Here is a 19,772-nt window from a genome sequence, read left to right on the forward strand (position 1 = left end):
GGCATTTAATTATATTCTGCTTTGCCCACCTTGTTGCTGTGTAAGATTCAGACACGTTCTTCAAGTTTGTTACTAAAATCATTTAGAAAAATAAGAAAATTCCAGGGCAAAGCTAAGGAAACACACAAACACACACAAAGCAGCTCAAGTTGAGTCAGATGATTTGTATTTATTAAGCACATTTAAAAACAAGAGTTGACCCAAAGTGCTTTCTAGTCAAGACAGATGAATTTAACAGTCCCGTTGTATGTGAATACAAATAGATGAATACAAGATTTTAAAAAAGATAAATAAAACATGGCACATAAATGAATAAAAGCACATTAAAATGAAGCAAATAGACAAAATTAAGTGCAAATCACACTAAATGGTTGTCTTTCTGACTATATTAGTTCTGAATGTCTGGACCTGTTCAGCATGTGACAGCTGTGACGCTGAAAAATGGCAGGATTGCTCAGCAACCTTGATTTTATATAGGAATATAGCCAGAACACAGCTAGATGAGAACCAGAACTGAAATCCTTGTTGTAAAAGAAAATAAGTCGTGGTCATCAGCACAGAGCACAGATTGTAACATGTTGGCACATGTTTGCGTTTCTAAATTAGACACAAATTATTTGCAAGCCTTCACTAGCTTATCTGAGAGTGACTGCATTTGTTTGGAGACAGGTTGCTTACCTGTAAGATCAAATGTGGTCACCTGGAGCTGACCTCCTTCCAACTGGTTGCTGAACATGAAAAAAATCAGTGTAATCACCAGGCAAACACGGATTTCTTTCCGAGTTGCACAGAAGTCTATTTCGCTCTGACCCGACTGAGCCGTAAAACAGATTTATGTGGGTAAAAGTCAGCATTAATGATAACACAAGAAGCAAAATAAAGTCTGAAAATAGAAAGGTAGTGCATGTAATATAAGAAAGTTCACCCGTGATTTAATATACAAATTATATATTTGGTTTGGTTTGGCTTTGGTCAGTGAGCTATATCCAAGCTGCTGTGCAACACATAAACATGCACATCTGTTTAACTGGCCTCAGTAAACAAAACACAGAAAGCACAAACTTCTTGGTCTCTCTGTAAAACAGAGCGGTCATAATACTTCTTAGATATTTACTTTCAAATGCTTGAAATAGCACCAACAGCTCAAACCCCAATCGCGAGCTCCAGCTTTCTGACTCGAGTTAGCAACAATGAGGCCTGTTGCACAGCAGTCAGCCACAGCTGCCTGTTAGCACACCTGTGAACCTGCATGTGCTAACCATTTGAAAACAGGTTAGCAGTATAAAGAGCAAACTCCAACCGTACAGTTATTATGAAGGCTTAGTGACCACACCAGCTTTTTGCTCTGGGCTATAAACATGTTTGTTGGCTCACTTTTGGAGCCAGACTCATGAGACCATTCAAGGAACGTTTCAGTTTTTACCATTGAAGTGTTGCCTCTCTTTTCACCCTGCTTGTTGCTACTTGTTCACGAGGCCACTAATTAATAAGTTCCACTTCTGGTTTCATATGAAACATTTCTGCTGTGTGACCCACATAAACCCACGATCATAAACATCAGCGGATACAACAAGATAGCCAATAATAATTTAACACAGTTCACTTAACCACTGTAAAGCAATTGTCCTAAAGATGATCAGAGCAGATGAAGGTGATGAGAAATTATATAAGCAGGGTTCCCCTTGGCACTCGCTCCAGCATGGTAATGAGATCTACAGAGGATGGGGGCACTTACCTGATAAATGGGAATATAATAGCATATTCAAAATGGGGGCCACCTGCAGTAAAGCATTACGATTATTATTGTGATCCGTCTCTGTCTTGTTTCTGGGACCGTCTTGCTTGTGGGAGGACATGAGTTATGACTACTGCATGGATTAGAGATTCAGAGCTCCTGTTTATCAGAGGCTGTGTGAAAGATGGATGTTTTAGAAGGGCATAAGAACGTGACATTTAACTATTCAACAATCAATACGTCTATGTAGAAATCAATATGCTTGTTTATGTCCTCCATTTAAGAGTGTTTCTCTTTATGTGACCATCAGTTTTATGGTGCGTAGCATTTGGCTCATCAGCTCAGATGTGTGGAAGTGAAAGCAGCATGAGCTCAAAGGAGTTGTAACTGAGAAGTGTTGTATGATGACTAATAGGAGTGATTGCCATTGTAATGCAATTTTTAAAAAAAGCATCATCTTTTTTGTCACCCCAGGCCTGAATAGCGACATCCTCTACTCACTGGTTGAGTCAGCTGATGGATTTTTCTCAGTTGACGAGTCCACTGGTGTAATAACCCTGGAGCGTCCCTTGGACCGCGAAGTGCAGTCAGTATATGAGCTGAAGGCCCGTGCCAGTGACCAGGGCTCGCCGCGTCTGTCCTCGCTCTGCCAGGTGGTGATCTCCGTCCTGGACATCAACGACAATCCGCCGGTGTTTGAGCACCGTGAATACACAGCCACTATGTCTGAGGATGTGGCCGTGGGTACTCAGGCGCTCAGAGTGCACGCAGCCAGCCGAGACGCCGACGCCAACGGCGAGATCACTTACAGCATCATCAGCGGGAACGAGCATGGCATGTTCAGCGTGGACCCAAAGACTGGTATGTGGTAGTTTTTTTTTATATTTGTTTTTTGAATTCCTGCACCGCCGTTGTAGGCTTGAAAATGAAATCATCTTTGTTGCAACGTGACAGATGTTGTTGCATTTAACCCTTTAATTCAGTCCCAAACCCCTGGGCTGGTCCATGAGTCGTTTGGTACCGGGCTTCCAGAGTTGAGGCTCGGCTGTGAAATTTATGGTTTTTGGGGTTTTTATTGTTTTTAGCGTTAACTTGGTTTCCCTGGGTCTTTCCTGTGTGTTGTGAATAAATCTTCTGTTTACTGGTTTTATTTTGTTGTATTTATCCGTGACACCTTAAAGGCCGGTCCGTGAAAATATTGTTGGACATAAACCGGTCTGTGGTGCAAGAAAGGTTGGGGACCGCTGCTTTAATTGTCCTGGGATTGCAAGTTAAATAGATTTTGCATTTTCTTCCTAACCTTTGTAAATAATTTTGCTGTGGATTTAATATACAAAAAAACCCTTGGTTTGTTTCAAAATGGGCTGTGATTGGCTAGTTTCATTATTACAGTGAAACACCAAAGTAAGAAAATCCCTGGTTATGTTTTAACTCAGTGTAGCTGAACAGGATTTAGTTTTTGAATGCCAACTCAGTGCCAGTGATGGATGATGTTTTGACTTAAGGTGTATTTAAGCTGAAAATGTTTGCATGTGAAAGTATAAACCCACTTTAAAAAATGACAACATGCAACAAAAAAAAGAACTTACCTGCTAGATCCTCTCTACGTGTGCAATATTAAACATTAAAACACTGTGGTTGCTGCGAGACAAATATGTGTTTTGTAATATTTAGATGATAAACAAAAATACATTTCGGAGTCTTTTTAACAGCTAGATACATTTCTGGTTTTGTGCCTCAGGTGACGTCTTCGTGATTGAGCCGCTGGACTATGAGGCCTCTCATGAATACTACATTACAATAGAGGCTACAGATGGCGGTTCGCCACCGCTCAGCGACATGGCTACTGTGAACATCAACCTGACAGATGTCAACGACAACAGACCCGTCTTTAGCCAGGACGTCTATACGGCCGTCATCAGCGAGGACGCCGAGCTGGGAAAGACTGTGATGGCGGTAAGAGCGCACGCACTGTCTTTGGTATACAGCAGGTGCTCGTTGTGGGGAAACAACTGTAAAGGTACACACAGGGTGAGAGACATTTTTCATCTCTCGCTCTGGACTTTCCTGTCATCTTGTTCACCTTCTCACTCTGTTGCTCATTTTCTCCCTCGCAGCCTTTCTCTTCTCTGCCCATTACTCACTGAATACTATCATATATCTGCACCTGTGGCAAATCACCATCTGGTGGAACGGCTAAATTAGGACCAATGCTCTTCATGCTCACTGCATCCCTGTTCTCGTGCACTATCTGACACACATGCTCGGCAAGTTTAATTAAAAGCATTTGACTCATTAAGCCCCTATCCTAGATAAGCCATTTTCTGCCTTTTGCAAGTTAAATTCTCACTCCCATCGATTTCTGTCTACCTCTGCTGCTCACCCGTTCTTTCTCCCCTCATAAAAGATCTCTGCTTGTGGCCATTTATCTGTGTGTAATGTACCTGAATATAAATTATCCATCAGAGAATTTTAATGCCTGCCATTGTCTCATTCTTGTAAATCTTTACTGTCTGCTGATTTCCCCGGAGATGTGACGCTTGGTCGGTTTTAAGACTTAAGCATGTGTTGATCTTTTTGTGTGTGCGAGTGTAGCAGTGGTGTGAATGGAAGATGTGTAAGTTTGTATGCCCTAGTGTTACATCAGTGGAGACTACAGCTAGCTTCTGTTTTTTAGATTACACAGCACTCTCCCATTAAATATGCTAAAACATGAATGAAAATCACAGCAACTAATCGAATCATTTCAGTGATTTGCTTGAAAGCCCCTTATTTTAAATGTAAACAATGTAAACTCTTTAACAATAAATAAACTAATATAATGTTTACCAAACAGGTTAGCACACCGGTTAATTGTTCATTAGGAGTATCTAATCTTTAGATTTTATTCAAATATTGATAAAACCTGATCATTGGACACCTTTTTTCTACATGTAGACTTGGCCTTTCTGAACTCCCAGGCCAGCGATTGAAACAACTGCAATTGAGTGCAGAGGACACCGCTGATTGACATTTGACCCTGTAGTACATACATTCGAGTTTTATCTGATTATTCTCATCTGATTATTGCTGATCATTCTTTGAAAATGAGTTTTATTTCACCTCTTTCTGCCACTTTCAACCACTTCAAGACACTGTAGTGTTTGAGCACAGAAAGAAATGCAGATATAATTATCATGTTTTTTTAATGCAGCGGGTAATTGTTTAAAGCTGATTGAGAAACAAGGTTTTCAGAGGTCATGTTAGAATAACATGGACAAGCAGCCTCTTTTCAAGGGCTGTTGATTGATCGATTGTGGTGTTCATGTTTGATTGATTCAAAGGTGATGGCTGAGGATTTTGACGGACCTTCATACAACCACGTGCGGTACTCCATTGTGGCCGGTAACCAAGGCAGCCCATTCACCATTGATCCGGTCAGAGGGGAGCTTAAAGTTGCTCGCCAGCTGGACAGAGAGAAAGTAAGAGAAACCGCAGATACAATGCTGACTGTTCATACACAGTTTAATCCACCTAGGAACTAATTGCAGTCTATGCAGAATCCAATCAAAAGTCATGTCAGGTCTAATAAGGAAGCTTGTTTACCGATTTCTGCTTTATTGCATGCAAAAGCAGCTTCGTCTGTCTATGGTAATTCTCCCTCTCTTTCTTTCTCTCAGACATCGGGGTATACTCTAACAGTGGTAGCCTCAGACAACGGGGCACCCCCTCTTTCCAGCAGCGCCATGATCAACATTGACATCTCCGACATCAACGATAACCCTCCCCTTTTCTCCCAGGCCAACTACAGCCTCATCATCCAGGTGAGAGGGGGAAAGGGGTCAATGCGGATAACTGATTAGAGTTGGAAAGGAAGAAAAAGAGGAGGAGGAGGCATGGTGGGAGGGGAAGAGGGGTGCAGTGGACACAGAGAGAGGGATTAACAGGGAGTAATAATAGAAGACTGCACGACTAGAATGTCAAGAAGCAAGTTGGAGGATGGAGCAAGAACAGAGGTGAGGAGGGGGATAAAGAGGAGGGTGAGGGAATTGAAAGACACAGGCTGCATTTTAAGTATAAACTGGCAGATGGGGATGGAAGAAAGGGAGGAGTGATGGACAGTGGGAATATGGAAGATACTAAGCTAATAAAGCACGACTGACTGAACTGAGGGAGGTGCCTGTAATTCAGTTTTTGAGATTAAAAAGGAGAAGATTCAAAAGGCAGGGGAAAAGAAGACTCATTTCCAGTTTTTCTCTCTATTTAGAAGCCTAAAAAAGATAAATTTGGGAGATATCATGAAGAGGCAAAATATATATTCCAAACAGATCAAGCACTTCAGGATAGAACATTGTTTTGCCTTCTGACTGTCTTTATTTTACTTACACCGGAGCCTTGATCAAAGTATGCTACAAAATCCCACAAAAACAGAACAAGAAAAAAAAACCTAGTGTGCAGATACTGTACGAACCACAAAAAGATCCGTAGTTTTTTGCCTATTTTTTTCCCTCAAGAAGAAAAAGTCTAGTTTTCACTCAGGGCTTGAAAGAGTCAACAGAAAGACAGATTTGAAGCTCATTCAAGGACAGAAAACAAGAATTCTGCCTATAAAACTGTCATCTTCCTTTTTATTGTTACTCATGAGAAGCCTACCCGCAAGTTTGTGGACAGGCTCATAGACCGGGACGATTGCCAGATAAATAAAAATAGAGCTAAGCGTCTACAGCCTCAAATCTTTAGTTAAGCCCAGCAGTACTTGGAGCTAAACGCTAGCATGTATAGTGTAATGTTTAAAATGTTTATCGCCACAGCTGCGAAAGTTAGCTGGTGGCTTTGGAGCTGAGGTTGGTGGGAACTGTTTGGCTGTAAACCAAAAGCATTTTTCAGATACAAGTTTTGACTTTGTGAAGGCGGTCAGAAGGATTTATGGACGCCGAGTCAGCTTCAGTGTTGCAGCACAGTTGCGTTTTCTGAGCAAATATCTAACACGTTTGAAGTTAAACATCACAGCTTCGCCATAACCACGTCTTCTCAGCGCAGTGTTAAACACACCTCTGCTGCTTCCCACAGGAGAACCGTCCAACAGGCACGAGTGTTCTTCAGCTCACTGTAACCGATCGGGACGCTTCTCACAACGGGCCACCTTTCACGTTTGCCATCGTCGCTGGGAACGACGGCGACGTTTTCCACATCAATCAGCAGGGAGCTCTAGTGGCCATGGGGGTGCTGAATAGAAAACATAAAGAAAACTACCTACTGCAAGCACAGGTGAGTCGAGGAGTCCAAGGAGAAACCGGAGTTGAGAGGTTGTATCGATTTAACCATCGAGCCACAACAATCTGATCTATCTGTCTTCTCTCTTTTTCCTCTCTGTACCTTTACTGTCACGCTCCCACATTTTGCCAACTACTCAGTGTTCCACCCTGCATCTCCTTCCTTTAAAGCTTTTAAATGTATTCTAAATTCAGCTTTTATAGGGTGGTGTAAGGTGCATAAGGCAGCAGCATCAGAGTGCATCTCACAGGAGAATAGATTTTTTTTGATTTAGCTCGATCACGTGTCCCGTCAGAGGAAGGAACAGAGAAGAAATGTGTGGGCAGAAAGGACATGAAATGTGTGATGTCTTGTTACACACAAGATGCACACTCAGATGTGAGTCATCGTTGTTTTTCTCTCACAGAGCTGATGACCATCTCTGTGAAAGTGTGAATGCTAAAATGTATGATGTTGATGGCTTTAAAATGGGTTACACCTACAGTATGGAGATGCAGTGAGATCAGGGATGTGAGCAGCACAAGAGCTTGATTGCCCTCTGCTGTTGGAATAAAGATTAAACTCGGATGCTCTCTCTGTTTTTTTCTTTCTCATACTCAGGTGTCAGACAGTGGCAAGCCACAGCTCTTGTCCACCACCTTCATCAGCGTGCGTATAATTGAAGAAAGCGTCTACCCTCCCGCCGTTCTTCCTCTTGACATTTTTGTGTCGACCGCCGGCGATGAATACCCCGGAGGAGTCCTGGGCAAGATTCACGCCACCGACCAAGACATCTACGACACTCTCACCTACAGCCTCGCTCCTTCATCCTCCTCGGATGAGAGCAGCGGCTTGTTTTCTGTGTCGCCCTCCGACGGCAAAATTATCGCCCTAGGTCCTCTCGATGTGGGGCACTACCCTCTTAACGTGACGGTGACTGACGGACGCTTCACCACGCCGGCTGACGTCACCGTGCATGTCAGACAAGCAGCTCGTCAGGCCTTGGATAACTCCATCGATGTCCGCTTTGCGAATATTGCGCCCGAGGAGTTTATTGGGGACTACTGGCGCAACTTCCAGCGAGCGTTGAGAAACATTGCCGGAGTTAGGAGGAGCGAGGTTCAGTTAGTCAGCCTGCAGCCTTCTGAGCAAGGAGATCTGGATGTTCTGTTGACTCTAGAGAGAGCTGGCAGTCCCTATCAATCTCAGGAGGTAAGACTAGGAAGTAGTCTAACATATTTGCACCGATAACAGTTAATCTGTCATATATGCCCTCGGCTCGATAGATTTTTTTTCCATTGCAGCCATGTTGACACAGAATGGGAGGTAAACACAGGTGATACCATTAATGAGGTACAAGTGACAGGTAACACCTGTGTTTACATACTGTTTCATGTCAAAATGGTTACTCTAAAAAGGCGCTACTACTTGAAACCGAATCCAAATGATATTAAAAAAAGGGACTTCTAGATCGACACATTAGATCTTGATGAATGCAATGCTCAAGTTTAAACACTGTGTAAGTTACTGGGATCAAAAGGGCTGATTGAGCTTTCAAGAATGTTGTGCTACTTTTGAAAGACTGACTCAAGAATCCAGAAATTCAGTATTTCGTCAGGTCAAGTCCGTTGTACTCGAAGCTTTTGGGTTCTTCTTTTACAGTGAGAATTAATGATCAAACACGCCTTTCTTTCAAACAGCTCCTTGAGAAGTTTGAACTAACTGTGACTTGTTTTAAAAATGACTAACATGTATCCAATTTTTTTGCTAATTAATGTTGCCAGTTAGGCAGTTGATAGTCACAAGTTCAGCCCCGGCCTTTAACCCTTTAAAGCCGGTTGGAGCGGGCACGCTCCGTTTTGCGTAACTATGTTTAAATCCTGGTAGCTCTGCAACCGCGTAAGCTAGCGCAATAATTTTTTTTTGCATATGAAACCAGAGGAGTTGTACTTACATCTTATGCCATCAGCTTGTCCTAGGTCACAGTTTCCTTCCACATATAGCTTTGCAAAAACTGCATAAAAAGCACTTGCAGCAACAAAAACATAATATTCCAGAAACACGCTTTGCCGATCTGATCAGCTGTTCATAACACTTCCTACGTTGGAATAGACGTCAGCGCGAACCATCGCATGTCCGCTATGACCTGCCCGAAACCAGAAGTGACGTCATTTTTGCGAAAATGTAGTTTTTTACCTTCAGGGCCTATACAAGCATATACTGGTGTTTTTAAAGGTTATGTTTGACTTTATGACTTTATGTGTCGTTTCTGAGATGCTTAGGACTCATATTGCACTGCTGGAAATAGTTTATTTTGATGCATATGCTGTTTTCTTTGCAAATTTGCACTATAAGATTTATTTTCGTTTTTCCTGCAGTATATAAAAATTGGTGTATTTAAAAAAAGAAAACTATGAAGACACTCAAAATAAATTTCCTGTGGTGGGAAACTATTTTGTGCAACTTTTTTGTATTTACAGTTTTGAGGGATAAGCCTCTTAAATTTCTCTAACTAGAAATATATGTTAAAAAAACAAAAACATTTTCAATTTTTTTGTAGTTTATTGCACTTTTTTGCAATTTGTGTAATTACTATGCACTTAATGCAGACATATTATTAAAATCTGGGCTATAATGGTTGTATTGATGTATATCAACTTGAAATGCTCCCAAAAATGGCACTACAGCATGTGAAAATATAATATAAGCTCTGGCGGACTTGGTTCTGTGGTAGGTCTTAAAGGGTTAAATGACTTCAGCTATTAATCACATATCAGAACTGATTAATTTTCCATTGACTAGTGAATAATTAGAGCACTCATTTAAACAGTTTATCGAGTGTTTTGTTTTTTCCAATTTTCCTCAGGTTGTCTTCCGGAAGCTGAACTCCTCTGCGGCTGTGATTGAGGAGATGACGGGCATCCGCATCGTGCGGGTGGCGCAGAAGCTGTGCGCGGGCCTGGACTGTCCATTACACTTCTGTGATGAGGTCATCTCCCTGGATAAAAACGCCATGTCCACTTACAGCACGGCCCGCCTCAGCTTCGTCACCCCACGATACCAGAGAACCGCGACCTGCCAGTGCGAAGGTTCCTGATTACACCTCATGCACCTACGTATTTGCTCATATATGGTTTGGTAGATTTCCTAATCTCACCTGTGCTATTTTGGCATTTAGGTGGCAGATGCCCCGTGTTGAACAACCTGTGTGAGAACAACCCCTGTCCTGAGGGTATGGAGTGTGTGGCAGATCCCAGAGACACTGAGTACAGTTGTGTGTGTCCTGAAGGCAAAAAAAGCAAATGCTCCGGTAAGACTATCTGTGATTTGGATATTCTGTCTAACATTTTCTGCATTTACACTGCTGTTATGTCTTACTTGTGCATTTGTTCATCCTGTGCCAGATGGCCACTCGCTCACATTCAGTGGAAATGGTTATGTGAAATACCATCTGATGGAGAATGAGAACAAGGAGCTGATGAAGCTATCCTTGCGACTCCGAACTTTCTCCAGCCACGCTACCGTCATGTATGCTAAAGGCACAGACTACAGCATCCTCGAGGTGTGTGCAAACCTATTTTCCAGCCCCATATTTCACTCACGGGTGTTTTTCCCCCTTCTGTCATTTTTAAAACTGAATGGAAAACCTTGCTAATCTTGAATAAGCCTTTGCATTTCTTAGCCCATCTTTGTATTACTGCTCAGCATTTCCATATCAGAAGGGTCTAAAAAACCCATGACTGACCCGACTTCTCTCGAGACCAGCCAGCCATGTGTACCAACCAAGTATGCTGAAGGGTTCAAGAAAGCCATTTTAAACCTTCTTTCACATGAGGGACTATGGGAATGTGGTGGTGGGTTGAAAAACACACACACAAGAGCTATTTTAGTAGTGGGAGGGAAACAGAAAGCAGTTTTCCACACATTCCTTTTTCGAGTCTGTCTGGTATAGCCGTCAACATGCCAGACTTCAGAGGAAGAACTGGGCTGGCTTAGACACAGATTTAGTTTAACAGGCTGCGAGCTGTTTTTTTTGTTTTTTTTTTCAGAGGCTTGAGCAGAAGTTTAATTGTTTTATAAAGCTGTTGTTTTTCTGTAAAGCTCTTCGAAAGCCAGTAAAGTAGAAGTGTCCTGTGTGAAAAACTGATTTAAAACAGTGACTCAGTGGCTTTTGAGTCTCAGTGTTGAGATGAATGACCTGGTGTGATATGTGCAGGATGTGTAGCATATTCTAAAGCTATATTTTCTGTCCATGAAACAGATCGTGAACGGCCGTCTGCAATACAAGTTTGACTGTGGCAGCGGCCCCGGGCTGGTGTCGGTCCACAGCGCTCAGGTTAGCGATGGCGAGTGGCACTCCGTTTCCCTGGAGGTGGACGGTAATTATGCTAAACTCGTGCTGGACCGGGTGCACGCTGCCTCGGGCACAGCCCCGGGCACTCTGCGGACCCTCAATCTTGACAACAGCATTTACTTTGGGGGTCACGTACGCCAGCACGCCTCCCCTCGCCACGGACGCAGCCTGCCTGTCACCAACGGGCTGCGTGGCTGCATGGAGGCCATCACCCTGAATGGCCAGGAGCTGCCTCTGAACACAAGGGCTCGTTGGGCCCACGCTGTGCTGGAGGACATCGTGGACGTGGCTCCAGGCTGCGCGCTCACACCTGCCGAGAGCTGTTCTAGCAACCCCTGCACTAATGGAGGGAGCTGCACCTCGCTGCCTAATGGAGGTAGGTGGAGTCCTGCTTGGCTCATTGCACTCACTTATTTTCCAGTCCTTGTGCATTTCCTTGAGTCTGGTTTTCATTGAGAAGTTTATCTGATTATGTATCGCTGCCTTTCAGACATATTAAATTCCATTTACCGGCATCCAAGGAATAGCACAGATTTTCAAATTAAGAGGCGAACTGTGATTTTAATCTGGAGCAGCTGTTAGGTCTGTTACCTGTCCTAATTCAGATGTTCTCTGCTTAATAAGGAAAAAATCTACTAAATACTAAAATCATGTTTTAGTGTAAACGCTTCATTCTGATGTACGCCTGTTGATGTGGATTCAACACTTCTGCATCTGTTTCACATTAAAAACCTGCCAGTGGTTCAGGGGCATAATTACAGTCTTGCCATTACTAGAAGGCTTTTGGTAAAACATCTGCAGGATGTTTTAAAATCACACCAGCCTATTTTAGAAAAAAGAAATAGATTTATGATGACAGAAAACGTCAGTTTGTTCACGCCGCTTGTTATTTTGCTCATTGACCTGTTTTTCTAAACTCTTCAGGCTACTTCTGCAAATGCCCCACTTCGTTCATGGGCACACACTGTGAGATCCCCATAAGTCCTTGTGCCTCCAACCCCTGCCTGTATGGTGGCACCTGTGTGACCCGAGGAGGTGAATTCTACTGCCAGTGTAGAGGGCAGTACTCAGGACCGAGGTACTGCACTGTTTTATGTTTAATCTTGATAATATGAACATTGTGCGCAACATACGGGATGATGTTACTGGCTTGCTTCACATCAGCTAATGCAATTTTAATATTAGTTGTTACTGTAGGATTTGTGCACATCTAATTTGGAATTTGAGGCTTCATGCTGGAGTAATCTTGTTGTGAATGCAGGTGCCAGTTGGGGCCGTACTGCAGAGACAACCCTTGTAAAAACAGCGGAAAGTGTATCGACAGCTTGGACGGTCCCGTATGTGAGTGTGAAGCAGGCTTCCAGGGAGACAGGTATGTCAGTGTGGAGCTCAAATAAGCAGTAACACCAGTTATTTGAATTCTCCTAGTAGGTAGATCTTATGTTTTGCAACAACTGTTAGAAAAAGCGTCTTTTTTGCCCACAAACAAACCTCAGTTGAAATTCATACATGTTGTCCAGGTGCCTGAGTGATGTTGATGAGTGCATCAAGAACCCGTGTGCCAACGGAGGACAGTGCCAGAATACGTACGGCTCATATAAGTGCAACTGCTCGCAGGGTTTCAGTGGAGCAGTGTGTGAACTCCAGGACGTTCACAGCAATAATTTGGTCTCCAACTCCTGGAACATCGGTTTGGAGGAGGTGATAGGCATTGTTGTCTTTGTGTCTAGTATCTTCATACTGGTCCTCCTCTTTATTATCATCCGCAAGAAGGCCTGCCGCAGAAGGTCAAAGAGCGAAGATGACGACAAACATCCTGGAGGTTCGAACGTGCCTCACTCCTTCCTCCAGAGACCTTACTTTGATGCCAAATTCAACAAAAACATCTACTCAGACATCCCTCCTCAGGTGCCCGTGCGGCCTATCTCCTACACTCCCAGTATTCCAAGCGACTCAAGAAATAACTTGGATAGGAATTCATTCGAGGGCTCCACCATACCAGAGCATCCCGAATTCAGCACCTTCAACCCAGATTCTGTGCACGGGCACCGCAAAACCGTGGCCGTGTGCAGCGTAGCGCCCAATCTCCCTCCTCCCCCTCCATCCAACTCTGTCTCAGACAGCGACTCCATCCAGAAGCCAAACTGGGATTATGATTATGATGGTAAGTTTGATTCCAGCTGTTTTTTCCCAGGAGTTGCACTGAGCTTCAAATGAGCATGATTAGTGTCTCATTATGCTTAAAACATGGGTTATTTAGCAAGTTTCGGATTCCTTAAGTCTCCAGAGTTGTTGAGTAGTAAAAGTAAACTAGACTTGGTCACTTAACGTCTAAATGGTGATATTTGACTTTGTATAAAGCTGCCGCACATGTTCCAGTCAGCACTGGCTATTTTCACTCCTGTGAATGCATCGCTGACTGTCTGTAGATGCATGTGAAACTGGACGTCTGTGGAAAAAAACCCGATATCTGGATTCTCATGAATTCATCAGCTTGTGTTAAATACACTAGCAGAGCATTCAGCACTGGTGCACTGCCAAGTAAACAATTTTTATCAAATATCTGTAAAACTATAAAAATCCTTCTGGCAAAAAGCATAAAGGCCAGTGTATATGAGCACAAAGTTATTTTGGAAATCCAAACTGCTTATTATAAAGTATAAAGTATAAATATTATAAAGTCATTAGTTTGATTCTTTTAAAACTGCACTTACTACATTCAGTGTAAAACTTGAGTGAGAAGGAAAAACTCTCTTTTCACAGTAAGAAACCTCCAGCAGGTCCAGACTCAAACACACAACAAGAACAACAAACGACAACAAAAATCTGCCAGGGGCATGTTCTATATTTAAAATGTGTGACTAAGATCATACTGTGCCTTCTGTTCCAGCTAAAGTTGTGGATTTGGATCCGTGCCTGACCAAGAAGCCTGTGGAGGACAGTGCCTGTCACCCCTACAACACCAGAGGCAGCATGTCTGAGGTCCAGTCCCTCAGCTCCTTCCAGTCTGAGTCTTGTGATGATAACGGTATGCTGCCATGTTTAATTTGCTCCTCTGTAGCATTTAGAAAAAAAAAGAAAAACTAACAAGACAGCGCAGTTTGAACGTTTCTGGCACATGAATCTATGAGATGCATTGTTTTGGTTTTCTGTTTGTTGCTTTTTGTTCCTTTTCTCTGATCAGCCTGCAGGATTTTGCAACATTTGCCTTTGTCTTGTTGATTTGAGCGCTAACACTTTTCTCTCTGCATGTACAGAATGGATGGCCCAGTAGTGGCTCTAAGGGTCATTTGTCCTGTTTCTTTTGTTTTTGTTTTTTCTCTTTCTTTTTTGCTGCGGGGCTTCAGCTCCCATATGGATCAAATCAGTCCACAGATCCAGAACAAGGTTTTAAATAGGGGTTCCGGCCTGTAAGTCCTCGATCACTACCGGTACAGACAGAAGTAATCACTGCAACTCGTGTTGTGCTATTCTCTGGGGATTATTCACACACACAAAAATAAATACAAATTTGACCTTGTTTCCTGTTCTTCTGGCCCCGAGTTCACCTGTGTTTAGCTTCAAAAGGAGTTTGATGACTTACTTAAACGGCAGTTATATTCTGTTTGTTCACACATCTGCGCTTTGTTTTATTTTATTTTTTATTTACAAGCATGCCTTTTTCTTCCTTTTGTCCCTCCTTTTTAGTTTCCTCATATTTTCCAAAAATAGCTCCAAACGGATGTTTCAAGCAAACATCAAGAAACATATCAAAAGGGTATACAAGCACATTTTATGTTCTCCCATTTCTTTCCCATGTCATACTTAATTACTTTTCATCATCGCTTAGATATCACGCCGGGCACTGTGCTGCTCATAAGTCATCAAACCCTTCATCCGCGCCTTCGAAAGTGACAGCAAATCCAAATTTGAATTAGAAACGGAGCGTGTGCAAAATAGGTAATTTCTGCTTTCCTGCTGAATGTGCGTGAGTGTTTTCCACACGCACACACATTCAGCTTTTCTCTTAGCTGGAAATGGGTTTCGATCTCTGGGGAATTTCACTGATTCTTCCATCTGTACTGTCAGTGGCACCCAGTAGCATCTCAGTTTGTTGTTGTTGTTGTGTGTTATCCTGCACAAACAAAACTAGACCCTCCTATCCTCTCCCCCACTACACACAAACACCACCGCTACCATCGCTCTATTCCCACCATTGTGCTGTGTCGAACCATTAACACCGCCCTCATTCCCCCAAACATTCAGCATCAATGCATAAAAAAGCAAACGAGGACGACGTTTGTGGGACGTGTTGCTTGTGTTGGCCTCTCTCCCACCCCTGTGCATTCCATATGTGTTTTTATTTGTCTTTGATAAATGATAAAGAGCATTTGTACTAATGCTAAGATCTCTTCCACCCACTCTCCCCCCTGTCCCCTGCCTCTCACAAGCCTCCATTGTGACAGTTATCCACCTTGTCAACTCTGCTGTTGACACGGTGGAAGGAGAAGGTACTCTTCCAGCTTCCATCTGCCGCTGGTTTTTGTCCTCTGTGTTGGGATGTGAAGTGTAGGCTGTTAGAGCTGCCATTATCTTCCACTGACAAAACCTCGCCGACTAGAACGTCTCCTTTTTTTTGTGATTCAGAAGCTAATTAAAAAGATATGCACAAATCAAATTAAACAAGCAGCTCAAGTGTTGCGTCCTCGATTCAGCGCTGAGCTCTTGTGCACCTCAAGAAGTCGGTCTAAGAAAATGGCAGAGCTGTTGTGCACTCACTGAACTGTCGCTGCCTCAGTCATTATTTGCCCTTCAGTGTTCGTTGTCCTCATTTCATTCATGTTCCAAGGCCGATGTTCTTTCCACGTAGATTTTAATGCGACTTGTTCTTTCTCTTTTTCTCCCCCTTCTCGCCTCATGTAAAGAGTCTTTTTTGGCTCATGATCTCAAGAACCCAAGAGGTGACTTGTGTTTTTTTTCTTCTTTGCTTGCCTGGTGTTGCCCTGATCCCATCCTCTGCAGTTTAACCACTAACCCTGAACCCTAATGAGGAGAGTTTAACCTCCTCTCTAACGTGGCTCTGGAGCTTTGTGGCCTGATAAGGTGTTATTGTTTGCATTGTAAGGTTATATATATGTTTCTACTCCTTCAACCCCCCTGAAAAAATCCTTTGCATGACATACATGAGTATATGTTATATGATCAAAAGTGTTGCTCAGTAACTAACTGGAAGTATTCACAGTTTTTTATGTTTGTCTGTCTGTGTTACTGTTGTGTGAGCTTTCTGAAAGCCATGGCATCTGTTTTAAAACAGGTTTATTTTTAGCTTTGAAATAAGAGGAAAATCACACGGTCGGACTTGAGACTCGGGGCTGTAATGTACACGTGGGTGAGCCGTAATAATTAGGATTATTTAAATCATATCTTTTAATTTAATTACAAGATTTAATAGAAACGCTCAGAAGCAGGGCTGACTCTTTGAGAATCGCTCCCATAGACAGGCGAAAAGATGGCTGTACCCTCGGTGATGTCATCCAGATTCAACTGAAAACAAATAATGGAGTCAGAACACCATCCTCCCGTACACTTCAGACAGCCTTCAGAGGGGATGCAGGTTTTTAGGCACTTCCACATTGGCTTCATTTTTATGTTCAGCTCTGTATTTTGCTGCTTTGTCAGCTATACACCCATGACACAGTGATAATGCCCTCCTGGCCACTTGGAGTTAGTTCATTGCCCTCAGTGATCTTTGATTAGATAAATGTATGCACGCATCCCTGAGATCAGGATGACTCACCAGCAACAGTTTAAAGTTGTAAAGGAAGAAAAAGAAATCACATTATAATCTTATAACAAAAGATAACTAAACAAAAACACAGGGAGACAGACTATTTTTGTTGTGTATTTTATTGTGTCTGTTAACTTGTGAATCATGTCTGCTGTGTGTGTCTGATCACAGAGCGTTGTGCAGTTTGTTTAAGCTCATTGTGGTGCGTGACTTTGACCTGTGTTCCTCCTGCATGGTGTGGGTTTTTAACATTAACCTGAGAGCATCTGTGCAGCTTTTGCGAGAGAGCAGTGATATAATGTGTGTGCTGTGGTCTCTCCTCCTCAAACAGGATATCACTGGGACACATCTGATTGGATGCCAAGTGTTCAACTTCCTGGAATCCAGGAGTTTCCACAGTATGAGGTTGTGGAGTCACCCGCCCCTCTGTACAGCGACCCGAGTGCCATCGACACCGACTATTATCCCGGCGGCTTTGACATTGAGAGCGATTTCCCTCCGCCGCCAGAGGACTTCCCTGTAAACGACGACCTCCCGCCGCCACCATTGCCAGAGTACAGCGACCGCTGCGACACCCTGCGGCCCCTCGGCAGAGACTTGGACCCGCCTATGACCGGTCCGGGCAGCTCAGGCGCCATCCGCCAGCGCCCAGCCCTGCCCGAGCTTTACAGCCTTAACCAGTACCTGCCGCAGCACTCCTTCCCAAGTGACGGCGGCGATACCGAGGGCCTGGGCACCACTTCAGCCTCCGCCACCCCAGCCTCCACCTTGGGTAACAGCGGTTACAGAGGAGGCTACCCTTTAGGTTGCAGTCGGGACTTTGACTCCTCTGCTCTGGACAACATGTCCATGTCTCTGTACACGTCCACAGCCTCTTGCTCGGACATGTCGGCGTGCTGCGAGGAGTCCGAGGTGATGATAAGCGACTACGAGAGCGGTGACGAGGGCCACTTTGAGCGGCTGTCCATCCCGGCGCTGGACTCCCAGCAGCACACTGAAGTCTGACACTGGATCCAAACAAAAGTGCCTAAACCCACAGCTACACCTTATGTTCGCCCCTGACCACCACAGACACTAAACACGCACAGAATCTGGACCCACACACACACAGACACACACTGACACATAAACACAGGGGTTTGTTGAGACCGGCTGAGAAGGCCGTTCAGCTGAGAAGATCTGAAGAAGTTATAGGAAACTCTCTGTAGCCGCTTTGCATCTGCTCAGCCCAGCCCAGCCCCCCCCCCCCCCCCCCCCCCCCTCGCTTTAAGTAGCTGCCATCATACACAGGAAGTGGATTGTGCAAAGGATCGACATCTCAACGTGCAACAGGAAAAACATCACGACAAAAAAAAGAGAAAGTAAATGTCTTTGTTTCTATAAACAAAACCAAGCAAGATGTTTTTATACAAGTCTTCATTTTCAGTGTAAATTTAAATGTACAGTTTTGATTTCAAAGTTTACTAGGTTTTGTAGATATTCTATGCTTTTATTTTCAACAAAAAAAGTTAAATGGTGTGACATTATCAGCCTTACTGTGCGTACATTCATTAAGAAAAAAAAGAAGTGTTTAAAAAGAGAGATAAAGAGAAGAGCGTGACTTTTCTGAACACAGTGTACTCGTAAAGTTTGTTGTCTCTTGCTCATTTCAAAAAGGGTCTTCAATGAACGACTGCATATTCTTGTGTTGTTTATTTTTTATTTGTTTGTTTGTACATTTTGACTTTGGAACCTCTTTATTTTTCCACCAAGAAAATGGGACCCAATATATTTATAGTGCAGAGTTATCCATGGACACGTGACTTTTTCAGGTGTCTGTGTGTGTCTGAGCAATGCTATGGTCTTGTTAAGGTTTTTATTGAATACTGCCACAAGCTCACGCTTTCCTACTGGCAATAAATTATTCCTAAAAAATACTCTGATGTCTGCGTCTGCCTTATTTTCTCAGCGTGTTTACAAGGTAACTACGATGCATCACTCTGTTACAGTACTGGGGATATAAATGTATTTGGAAAGGGGAACTCTTACAAACCGCTCTACACTTTATATCTTAGTTGTTTGGATGGATGATTTCAAACAAAACTTAAACGATCACTCAGCAGAAAAATTAATCTGAAACAGTTCTGGTCATCAATCATTCAAATCAATTTTTTTGCAACTTTTTTTTGGCAAACACGATTACATTTGTGTGCCGCGCACACTTGATGATTTTCTTGGTCTCGTGAGAGCTAGTACAGCTAGCGGAGCGTTTACCCCGGTGATGCTGGGTTGGATTAGTGATGGACAGAAATTTTAAATGGGTAATATATAAATAGAGATATATATGTGTATATACAGACACAAGGAGAAGATAAGAAGTACAAAAATACAAGTTACAGATGTCTTAAGAAACTATCCAAATTATAGCTACAAATGGGCCTGAATGATAGATATAAATAGGCTGAACATGGTACAAACTGAATGAACCTTAGATATTAGGATGGATTGTTCCTCCTTCATCCAATAAATATCTCCTTGAGTATTTGTTAAACTCTTCACAGACTAATGATGAATTAAACTGATCTTATAATCACAGGCAGCCCAACACTAAAACCTAAAAGCTGGCTTTAGGCCTTCTTAAACTCTTGACTGCGTTGCGTCACCTCCCTCCTCCTGTCTCCCAGCAGCTGTTTGTATCAATAAAC

The 19,772-nt window shown here is 43.1% G+C and overlaps 1 protein-coding gene across 9 annotated transcripts in view; it reads left to right on the forward strand.

Moving 5' to 3' along the window:
- The window catches only part of fat1a (FAT atypical cadherin 1a), a 78,116-nt gene extending 59,112 nt beyond the window's left edge, over window positions 1–19,004 (forward strand). For 3 of the 9 annotated variants that reach the window (XM_005936761.3, XM_005936759.3, XM_005936762.3), the window contains 16 exons: window positions 2,210–2,596; window positions 3,477–3,691; window positions 5,059–5,196; window positions 5,395–5,538; window positions 6,785–6,982; window positions 7,589–8,179; window positions 9,834–10,056; window positions 10,146–10,277; window positions 10,372–10,529; window positions 11,229–11,697; window positions 12,246–12,399; window positions 12,583–12,693; window positions 12,842–13,485; window positions 14,212–14,349; window positions 16,226–16,261; window positions 17,420–19,004. In XM_005936761.3, coding sequence (XP_005936823.1) covers window positions 2,210–2,596; window positions 3,477–3,691; window positions 5,059–5,196; window positions 5,395–5,538; window positions 6,785–6,982; window positions 7,589–8,179; window positions 9,834–10,056; window positions 10,146–10,277; window positions 10,372–10,529; window positions 11,229–11,697; window positions 12,246–12,399; window positions 12,583–12,693; window positions 12,842–13,485; window positions 14,212–14,349; window positions 16,226–16,261; window positions 17,420–18,093 — 4,412 coding nt within the window. In that variant the 3' untranslated portion in view covers window positions 18,094–19,004. The other 6 variants (XM_005936760.3, XM_005936763.3, XR_316730.3 and 3 more) reach the window with 5 other exon arrangements.
- Window positions 19,005–19,772: the final 768 nt, after the last annotated feature.

The sequence above is a fragment of the Haplochromis burtoni genome, unplaced genomic scaffold, assembly GCF_018398535.1.
Source record: "Haplochromis burtoni strain Fernald_Lab_line unplaced genomic scaffold, NCSU_Asbu1 Contig_213, whole genome shotgun sequence".
In the NCBI taxonomy this organism is placed as follows: domain Eukaryota; kingdom Metazoa; phylum Chordata; class Actinopteri; order Cichliformes; family Cichlidae; genus Haplochromis; species Haplochromis burtoni.